Source organism: Lolium perenne, chromosome 3 (genome assembly GCF_019359855.2).
Source record: "Lolium perenne isolate Kyuss_39 chromosome 3, Kyuss_2.0, whole genome shotgun sequence".
NCBI classification, from domain to species: domain Eukaryota; kingdom Viridiplantae; phylum Streptophyta; class Magnoliopsida; order Poales; family Poaceae; genus Lolium; species Lolium perenne.
Window position 1 is genome coordinate 176,485,144 of NC_067246.2, and position 10,637 is coordinate 176,495,780.

General features: G+C 49.4%; 2 protein-coding genes across 2 annotated transcripts; one reads left to right on the forward strand and one right to left on the reverse strand.

Moving 5' to 3' along the window:
• The first annotated feature begins 239 nt into the window (after window positions 1–239).
• LOC127342687 (carbamoyl phosphate synthase arginine-specific large chain, chloroplastic) lies at window positions 240–5,007 on the forward strand. Its single transcript, XM_051368678.2, has 3 exons — window positions 240–1,588; window positions 2,219–2,914; window positions 3,109–5,007. The coding sequence occupies exons 1-3, from the start codon at window positions 308–310 to the stop codon at window positions 4,645–4,647; spliced, it is 3,516 nt and encodes a 1,171-aa protein (XP_051224638.1). The 5' UTR covers window positions 240–307; the 3' UTR covers window positions 4,648–5,007.
• A 1,140-nt stretch (window positions 5,008–6,147) lies between these two features.
• LOC127342688 (IQ domain-containing protein IQM1) lies at window positions 6,148–9,256 on the reverse strand. The gene is made up of 7 exons (XM_051368679.2): window positions 9,073–9,256; window positions 8,005–8,671; window positions 7,823–7,911; window positions 7,646–7,733; window positions 7,401–7,538; window positions 7,081–7,275; window positions 6,148–6,990 (listed from the first exon to the last, which is right to left on the reverse strand). Exons 2-7 carry the CDS (start codon window positions 8,602–8,604, stop codon window positions 6,445–6,447), a joined length of 1,656 nt encoding a protein of 551 aa, XP_051224639.1. The 5' UTR covers window positions 8,605–8,671; window positions 9,073–9,256; the 3' UTR covers window positions 6,148–6,444.
• Between the last annotated feature and the right edge of the window lie 1,381 nt (window positions 9,257–10,637).

Consider the following 10,637-nt stretch of genomic DNA (forward strand, 5'->3'; position numbering starts at 1 on the left):
GGTCCACTGCGAGCTTAGCGTGCTGAGTGCTCCTGCTTAACGAAAATCGCCCACACATTAGGCTGGCTCAAAGACAGCCAACTTGCAAATAGTCTCGAGCCCCTCAACCTTGCCGCGAGCCCAGTTGGGATTAGAAAATTTGGAGGGTTAAACCCTCGCGCTCGCGGTAACCCTCCCCCTAATCCCTCCCTCCCTCCCTCCCTCTACAAAAAAACCCTACATCCCCACCGCTTCCCCCTTCCCTTCCATCCCCCCACTTCGCCGCCGCCTCTCCACCCCCCAACCCTTCCTGCGCGCCGCCGCCGTCATGGCGACCTCGCTCTCCTCCCCCTCCCAGCTCCGCCCCTGCCCCTCCCACGCCCGCCACGCCGTGCTATCCCGCTCCATCCACCCCTTCCCGCGCCGCCACCACGCCGCCCCCCGCCGCGGCCTCTCCGCGCGCGCCGCCGCCTCCAACGGCGCCGCGCAGGACCCCGCCGTCACCGTGCGCCACTTCGCCGCCGAGCCCGCCAAGATCGGCAAGCTCGCCGGCGTCAAGAAGATCATGATTCTCGGCGCGGGGCCCATCGTCATCGGCCAGGCGTGCGAGTTCGACTACTCGGGCACGCAGGCCTGCAAGGCGCTCGTCGAGGAGGGCTACGAGGTCGTGCTCGTCAACTCCAACCCGGCCACCATCATGACGGACCCGGACCTCGCCCACCGCACCTACATCGGGCCCATGACGCCGCCGCTCGTCGAGGGCATCATCGCCAGCGAGCGCCCCGACGCGCTGCTCCCCACCATGGGCGGCCAGACGGCGCTCAACCTCGCCGTCTCCCTCGCCGAGTCGGGCGCGCTCGACCGCCTCGGCGTGCGCCTCATCGGCGCCTCCCTCCCCGCCATCCGCATGGCCGAGGACCGCCAGCTCTTCAAGCAGGCCATGGACCGCATCGGCCTCAAGACCCCGCCATCCGGCATCGGGACCACCCTCGAGGAGTGCCTCGACATCGCCCAGCACATCGGCGAGTTCCCGCTCATCGTCCGCCCGGCCTTCACCCTAGGCGGCACCGGGGGAGGCATCGCCTACAACAGGGCCGAGTTTGAGGACATTTGCCGCTCCGGCCTCGCCGCCTCGCACACCAAGCAGGTGCTCGTCGAGAAGTCCCTGCTCGGCTGGAAGGAGTACGAGCTCGAGGTCATGCGTGACCTCGCTGACAATGTCGTCATCATCTGCTCCATCGAGAACATCGACCCCATGGGCGTGCACACGGGGGATTCCATCACCGTCGCGCCTGCTCAGACACTCACCGACAAGGAGTACCAGAGGCTCAGGGACTACTCCGTGGCCATCATCCGTGAGATTGGCGTAGAGTGCGGGGGTTCCAATGTGCAGTTTGCTGTCAACCCTGCAGACGGGGAGGTGATGGTCATCGAGATGAACCCCAGGGTTTCAAGGTCGTCAGCTCTTGCATCCAAGGCAACAGGGTTTCCCATTGCAAAGATGGCCGCTAAACTCTCTGTAGGTTATACTCTCGACCAGATTCCAAACGATATTACAAAGAAGACCCCTGCTAGCTTTGAGCCATCCATTGACTATGTTGTCACAAAGGTATCATCATCTTCTTTAACATGCTTCTCAACTTACATTTATCAGCAGCAGCATGCTACCTACCTTAAGTTGTCTACTAGATGAAGCTTGCTGCAGCTTGCAACTCTAGTCTAGTACTAATGAACTTGCTCTGTATACGCTCATAAGTTGAATTGCTTATTCCATATTCTGCATCTTACCTGTTAGAAATTCAGTGTTCTGTTTTGTTTGACTTAAATTTGACTACTGATTTGTTGGCGTTAACTTATCCAGTTATCACCCCCCTTTTTTTTTTGCATGATTTAGTGTTGCTTCATTCTTACCTTCTGGTTCACATGTTAGTCAAACCAGGACCCAAAACATCACAATCAAAGGAGTTACATGTCTACCCATAACTTGTGAATGTGCGTAATGGCTATTTTGATTCTTACTACTTGATTGCCAGCACCACCATATATTCATTCTGTAAAGCATAATCTTTTTCTGACCCTTACTGTAAAGTATAACCTAATACTGTCAAGGAGATTGACCCTTAATGTAAATAATGGCCGAATGACTTACATTTCATGATGCATCTTCTTCATGTTTGTCTTCATTCAGAACTTGTACTACTAATTCAACTCAGCTAATCTACTTTTTTTTACTATGCAGATACCACGATTTGCGTTTGAGAAATTCCCTGGTTCTGAGCCAATATTGACTACACAGATGAAGTCTGTTGGTGAGTCGATGGCACTAGGGCGGACCTTCCAGGAGTCTTTCCAGAAAGCTGTCCGTTCATTGGAGACAGGCTTTTCAGGATGGGGTTGTGCGCCCATCAAGGAACTTGATTGGGACTGGGAAAAGATAAAGTATAGCTTACGTGTACCTAATCCAGATCGTATTCATGCTATTTATGCTGCTTTCAAGAAAGGTATGAGAGTTGAAGATATTCATGAAATTAGCTTCATCGATACATGGTACCTTACACAGCTCAAGGAGCTGGTGGATTATGAGCGGTATCTTATGTCAAAGAGCCTTGATCAGCTGACAAAAGAGGACTTCTATGAAGTGAAGAGGAGGGGTTTTAGTGATAAGCAGATTGCATTTGCGACGTCCTCATCTGAAAGTGATGTGAGAGCAAGACGTTCCGCATTAGGTGTCATTCCAACATACAAGCGTGTCGATACCTGTGCTGCTGAGTTTGAAGCTAACACCCCCTACATGTACTCTACGTATGAGTATGAATGTGAGTCAGCTCCAACTAATCGGAAGAAGGTGCTGATATTGGGTGGTGGACCTAATAGGATAGGCCAGGGTATTGAGTTCGATTACTGCTGCTGCCATGCTTCCTTCGCACTCCGAGAGGTTTATTTCTGCTTCATTTGTTTCCATCTTATTTTTGTGCTCTTTATTCAGTGGTGTTCTTTATACTAGTGTATGACCATGAATATTTAAAAAATTAGAAATGTTACATGACAAGTTAATAGATTACTACACACTTTGTTATCAGCCTTTTTTATATAAAAAAATTAATGCTGACGAAATAAATCTTTTGCCAGGCTGGATATGAGACTATAATGATGAACTCCAATCCGGAGACAGTTTCAACTGACTATGATACCAGCGACCGTTTGTACTTTGAACCATTGACTGTTGAGGATGTAACAAATGTCATTGATTTGGAGCGCCCAGATGGTATAATTGTGCAGTATGGAGGGCAAACCCCTCTAAAGCTTGCCCTTCCGATACAACGCCATCTTGAGGAGAAGAAGCTGCGGGCTGCTTCAGGCTTAGGATTTGTGAAGATATGGGGAACATCACCGGATTCTATTGATGCCGCTGAGGACAGAAAAAGATTTAATGCAATTCTTGAAGAGCTTGGGATTGAGCAACCTAAAGGAGGAATTGCAAGAAGCGAGTCTGATGCGTTATCTATTGCCTCAGAAGTAGGCTACCCTGTAGTGGTCCGACCCTCCTATGTTCTTGGCGGGCGGGCAATGGAGATTGTGTACAATGATGAAAAATTGATCAAGTACCTTGCGACTGCAGTGCAAGTTGACCCAGAACGACCTGTCCTGGTGGATAAGTATCTGAATGATGCTATTGAAATTGATATTGATGCATTGGCCGACTCAGCTGGGAATGTTGTGATTGGTGGAATCATGGAGCACATTGAGCAGGCTGGTATACATTCTGGTGATTCAGCTTGTTCCCTTCCCACTAGAACAGTCTCAACCCAATGCTTAGATATTATCCGTTCATGGACCACAAAGCTAGCAAAGCGTCTCAATGTCTGTGGGCTCATGAACTGTCAGTATGCTATCACTCCTTCTGGTGAGGTGTTCCTGCTTGAGGCAAATCCTCGAGCTTCACGCACAGTCCCTTTTGTCTCCAAAGCAATTGGCCATCCTTTGGCTAAATATGCATCTCTGATCATGTCTGGGGTGACCCTGCCAGAGCTTGGGTTTACCAAAGAAGTAATTCCTAAGCATGTTTCTGTCAAGGAGGCTGTTCTTCCATTTGAGAAATTCCAAGGGTGTGACATTCTTCTTGGGCCAGAGATGCGCAGCACTGGAGAGGTTATGGGCATTGACTATGAGTTTTCAGGTGCGTTTGCAAAGGCTCAGATTGCTGCTGGACAGAAGCTCCCTGTAAGTGGCACTGTGTTCATTAGCCTTAATGACCTGACAAAGCGCCACCTTGCTGAAATGGGGCGTGGGTTCCGTGAACTCGGCTTCAACATTATTGCCACATCTGGAACGGCCAAAGTACTTCAGCTGGAGGGCATTCCAGTGGAGCCTGTTCTGAAAATACATGAGGGGCGGCCAAATGCCAGAGACATGCTTACGAATGGTCAGATCCAGGTAATGGTGATAACAAGCTCCGGCGATGATCTTGACTCGAGAGATGGCCTTCAACTGCGCAGGCTAGCCCTGGCCTACAAGGTCCCGATTATCACAACTGTGGATGGTGCACGTGCCACCATGGATGCCATCAAGAGCATGAAGAACAAATCAATTGAGATTCTTGCATTGCAGGACTATTTCCAGCATGCTGATGCACCACAGAAGTTGGAAGCAGCACAAGCTGCACCTTAGGGTGATACACCCTTAGGTTCTCCTTTTTATCTTATGACTTTGTTCTAATGCCCAAGTTTAATCCCGCGCAATGTAGGATTTTGTGTACCTGCTAGGATAATCATACCTACTACATGCGCAAAGGAAGTGTCGAAAGTCATATTGGTTGCTGAGTGTTGGGAGTTAAAATTGATGTTGGGGATTTGTATTTTTATTGTATAACGGTAGGGTCGGCATCCATAGAATAAGGCCTCCAGTTGCACTCTGATGGTATCCTCTCCACTCTGGAGCATGTACTTGCATCCCCATGGCACATATTTGTGCGGACTTATCTATATTGTATCCGTCCTCTAATTCTGTGATGATAATTTTTATCTGCCATTCTTCTATCACCCTAGATTTCTATCAAGACTAACGCAATGCAAATTATCATGGGCAGACTGCAATTCTAGGTTCATCTCAGTGTATCTCTGCTCTTATATTCTGCATTCTGCTTGGGTGATGAAAAATCTTATGGAATGTCTCGCCAGGAGTTATCATATTATCGGTGCCTGATGGCAGGGCCGCGTGAGCATTAGGCAATCTCTCTTACGATGACAGGTTGAGAGTGATATGTCGATGACAGGACAGATAATTCCAGGATAGTTGTCCAACAAACAATACGAGTTGTACATCTCAAGGGGTAGGTTCGAGTCAAAAGAGTCTTTGCCAACGGGAGCTGCTCGTCTATTGTGTGTACATTCACATTTACGTTGATTTGGTAATAACGTTGGACTTGAAAAAACGAGCATTCATACAAAGGTTCAGCAAAATTTTGAACAGGCACACCACCAAACATACATATTATAGATGTCTTGTTATCGACTTGTATGTCACCTACTGCTTAAAGTATTTCGCTTTGTCAAGATATACATGAAGCGAAATGTAAGCTTGGCTACCCAAATTGGGTAATCCAAAGCCTATATGTTCACACGAAACGACCTGAAATAAGGGCGCAGTCAGAATTTGACTTTCAGAGATGTCATGCTCTAGAGTCAAAAGTTCAAAGCGCAGACCACAACAAGCTAGCGCTGAAGTCAAACCAGGTCCTCATCTTGCACTGTACAGTTCCGTTCAACCAAAAGCAAAGCGCCAAAGAAGGAACCGTCAGAAACTCGCTAACTAGGCCGCACACAGGCGCCTATTTTCCTCTCCTTTTTCTCGACGAGGTTTCCAGGTTAGGAGGCTGAGTTGACCTTCCGGGGTTTGCCTTTCACTCTTTTTAGGATGTTAGGATTTGGTTTTCCTTTCTGAAAAGATCTTGATGTTCTTTAACCTTTATGGGCATATGATCTTTATGAACTTGCAGGTACGTATAGTTCGTTGCATTGTTTGGAAACCGAATGGAGTAGAATCGGAAAAAAAAAATTCCAACTGAAAACAAGTTCTGGAAAGTTGATCTACATGTACAGATGTTGGCAAATACGAGTTCTAGTGTTATGCATAAAACACATCAAGATCAGCATAGCTTTGAACACGATGAACAAAAAAAACCCTTTTATTACCAAAATAATCAGGAGAGTTACATGCCTTATTTGCAAAGCTGTGAGTTCAGCAGACTACACGGCCCCTATTTTTACACCGTGCAGCTGATGCACCTCGGGTCAAAAGAAGAAGGAGATGAACATACTAAAGAATGGTGACACACACACACACACACACACAACAAAAGAACCAAGTAGTAAGAAACAAAATTGTTATCCCTCATCTAGCCATAACTATCTAAAAAAATGCTGTTATAGCTTCGATAACAGCAGGGCGAGATGGCGGCATGGAAAATCACTTGCCCTTGTGCTTGGGGAGAGTGAGAGCCACTGCCGGCGTCTGGAACCCGGTGAACTGCTGCCTCGGGGACCTCCTGATCTCCGGGCTCGGGATCGGGAGCCGGCGACCGGGCGGGGTAGGAAGGCCCATGTACTGCAGCCTGGGTGACAACCTGACCTTCGGGCTCGGACGAGGTGATGGGATCGGTAGCCTGTTGGTTCTCGGAGATGGCACCACTCTTGGTGACAGGTTGACATGCTCGAGAGCCATGCTCTGGAGATCGGCCGGGTAGTCCCGGACGCAGCCGATCCGCGCGCCGGCAGCGGTTGCCCACTTGAACGACGGGAGGCTGGCCAGGTTCGCCGTTGCTGCCTCGGTCTCTGCGCTGTCTTCGGCAACCATTTCCTTGACAATGTCCATCTCAGGCAGTTGGATTTCTGAGCTGTCCAAAGTCTGATCATGTTCCACTTCAGTAGGCTTCTCTTCTTGCTCGACTTCAGTGGGTTGCTCATCTGTGGTCTTCTTGAATGATGGGTACTCGTCATCGTCGACGGAACACCTCTGAGAAAATGAATGGAAAATTCTTATCAGATGACATCCCTGGAAATTGGCTGCTTATGAAGATAAATGTAGTTCCGGTGGTAAATTTACCTTGACGTTGGTTAGATCGACACTGTTCTCCTCCAAGAAGCTGATGAACTCTTTGAAGTTCTCCTCTGTTGGGAGGTAGTGACCGCTATACGGCCATATCGCCTTAAGAATTCCATCTTTGGCGACCAATCTACCGGCAGCGGTTGTCGCCGCACCAGCTAGGAAACTCGAGTGCTGAAATTTACCCTTCTTCTTCTGCTCACAAGAGGTATATACAATCAGGACTGATTCAACATGACATAAAATTCTATCTCTCTCAAAAAAAAAAGTCTATCATGCACATCTACTTAAATTAGACAAGGATGGACCATTCCAAGTACCTGTCCGATGTATAGTGATCTAGTTGTGCTCAGCACGAATATCCATTTGGAATCCTCGGTGGTTTCGACAAGAAATCCACTTCTCCGGTACATGAGCTTCCCCTTGTCCACAATAACCTCATAATCCGCCCTCTCGTTCTGCAATTGGAACAGATCAGTAAGTCTATAGATGTATAGAAAACCAAAGTTGAGCTGTGACATGTTTATGCTTGGACAGAGAAAAAAAGTATTTCAAGTGGACGTACCGGTCCAAGGTACATGATCAACTGGGAGTAGAGCTTGCTTCTTGCACACTTTTGGTGATGGACGTCCTTTCCGGCTCCGATGTCCAGCCTGAAAAGTCAAAATCGTTGTCAGGATCAGCAAGTGGAAACATCCCTGTCTAATCGGAGAAGGCGTTTCAGACATGAACGCGTAATTACCAGTAGAAGAATGGCTCTGTGCTGGAGCTCGCAGACCAGATGTCGTAGTAGAGGTGCAAGTTGTGCCCGTAGCGGTGGCGTGGGTCAATCTAATTTATTTAAGAGGCAAAATTATCGATCAGCATAAGAACTTGATGCTTTGAGAAAGAAAAGCATGTCTGAGCTTTAATTAGTAAGCTTACAGCTTCTAGCCAATGCTGCAGCGCTAATTTCTGGGCCTTCTCGTCTTTGGACAGCCCCTTGCCGACCTTGGCGATCCTCTTCCCGGCCCTGGACCACCGGGAAGCCGCCGTCTCCTGCTTGGCCTCGTCGAAGAAGGAGATGGATTTGATGTTGAGAGACGCGGAATCGTAGGCCTTCCACCAGAGCTCCTCTATGACAATGGCGCAGTCTGCCATGTTCCTCCGGCACCTGTGCCCCTTGTAGAGCTTCTGTAGCTTGGTGGCCGCATCGTCGAGCTCGCTCTTGGGCTTCGGGGAGACGAAGCAGGCGACGGAAGGGGACGGCTGCTGCAGCTGCAGCTCCCTGGTCCCGGGGCTCTGTAGCACGAGGCTCCCGGGGCGCGCGCCGTTGATGCATCGTCCCTCATCGGCCTCCCAGTTCTTGAAGCTGATGGAGCGCTCTAGTCCTCCGCGCGCCATCTTCTTCTTCTTGGGCGGGCCGGCGACGACCCTGGGCGAGGGCGACCTCAGCGGCGCGGCGCAGGCATCCCGGGGGCTCTGTGGCTTCGGGGAGGCGAGGTGAAAGGTTCGGTCTGTGTTGAGCGGGCTCAGCGAGGACATCTCACCGCTAGCTGTGCCTCTCGTTGTTTTGTGGTGGAGGGGACTGGTCCTGGTGGTCAACTTGGTTCTGCAAATCATACAGCGAGAAGATAAGCTTTGGTTTTTGGTAATAGCTGTTGCTGGATTATGAAACTAGAAGCACGCAACAGACGCAAGCTTTACTAAGATCCTGCGCAAAGATGGCAGTGACAGCAATTTTTTTTTTTAAAAAACAGAGCAGCTAAGAGAATCTTCTCCAAGCAGAGCCAACTTAAAATCTGATTTTCACCACAGAAAATCACCGCCCCAACTAAGGCCAGTAACTCGTGTTACCGCCGCAGTTTTACCACCACACCAGAGCTCCATGGAGAGCTCTCCAAGAACGCAAGGCACGAGCAGTTGAGCACGGAGGGTGATGATACAGAAGAAAGAGCTAGAGTCCAGCGATTTGCAGTTGCAGAGGAGAAGAGGGTTGCATGGTTGACGTACCGACGGTTTGAGCTGAGCGGCGGCGTAGTGGTAGTAGTAGATGGAGCTGGGAGAGAATCGATGAGGGAGAGATATGAGACACCGGTGGTGGATGAATTGAGCTTGGAGAGGCGCGCAAGCGCATATATAGTAGGTAGCAACTAGCAGGCGACGAGCGGATTTGGAGTGGGGCGCGGAGCACAAGTCCAAGTTGCAGAGGAAGAGAGAAGAGACGGAGGTGGGAGACCGGCCGTGATCTGACCGGTCGTCGCCGCGCGCGAGCGCTTGGAACGTAGACGACGAAGCAGAAGCATCCGCGTAGACGCGGCCGCGCGCGTGCCGTCTTCCAAGGGTTTTCCACGCGAATTTAATTTACTGTATTTTCGTTTTGCCAAACTTAATGTGTGCTGTTTTTGTGGCTGATTGCTGCGTTTTTAACCTGGTCTGGGAGTAAATTGACCGTACCGGATGAGAGGGACAGTCGAGGGTCATTTCTTCTTTTTCTAACGCGGTGACTCGTCGGAATCGTTCAAATCCCTCTTCTTCTTCTTATCAGGACGGGTGTTCGTGGTGATGCGACAGTTCACTTAGTATACTATTAGTGTAAACGCCGGTTTCTGACTGTTTTTACAGGACAGGGCAGCCTTGCCTTAACTGCGGGTAGCCGTCGTCTGCTTAATTCGAGGCTGCTATCTGTGTGCGTGTCACATGGTGGCTGCGCATACCGTCCTGCATTATCCCAGTGCTAGTTAATTGCTTGCTTCACTGCCTCAAATGCAGATAGCCATACACCTCGTTCACAATACTATATCCACCATGTTTCCGCGGTCTAATAAATATTCCATAAATCATTGAAAATAAAAGACTCCTAGGTTTTGTTATGCGAATACTGAATTCTGTTTAAAAAAATAAGAAAAAAAGACTTTTGGCTAATTAGCCAAAAATCGACAATAAACAGACACAAATCCACTAGTGTTGTCATGGAACATGATCACAATGGGCATGGCCGGACGACCTGTTCACCCACATGAAGCACACACAAGCCTCGTCGAATTGAAAAACCACCGGCTCACATGTCCAACAACATGAAGCACACACACCTCGTCAGACTGAAAACCGCCGTCAAGGTTGCCATCGAGCGTCATCGTCACTCCCTGAGCAAGTGATTCCGACTTCACCTTCGACGGCCACCGATGGGGCCCTCGCGCGCAACACAGAACTCATGTCCACCCATGCCAACAGCCGACCACAAGCGGCCAACGACAGATAACTTCAACTTTAACAACTAGCTCTGCCTGAGAAATATAATGGGCTGCGGCGAGTGAGTCTTCCCACAAAAGACCATCGGTTGCTCGCAAACATCACACCCTGGACACACACCACCGCACACCACCGCACCTCCGACTACACACCAACCCAGTGAAACACGAAAGAACCCTTACGCGTATAGTCAGTCGGTACAAAATCTACCCATACCAATACACATGTGTATGGAACTTACCCTCACGTCGTCGGTAGACATGGGGACCAGTGTGCTTTTGGAGAAGTTTATGACCAGCCCTGTGGTCGCGGCAAAGTCATAGAGG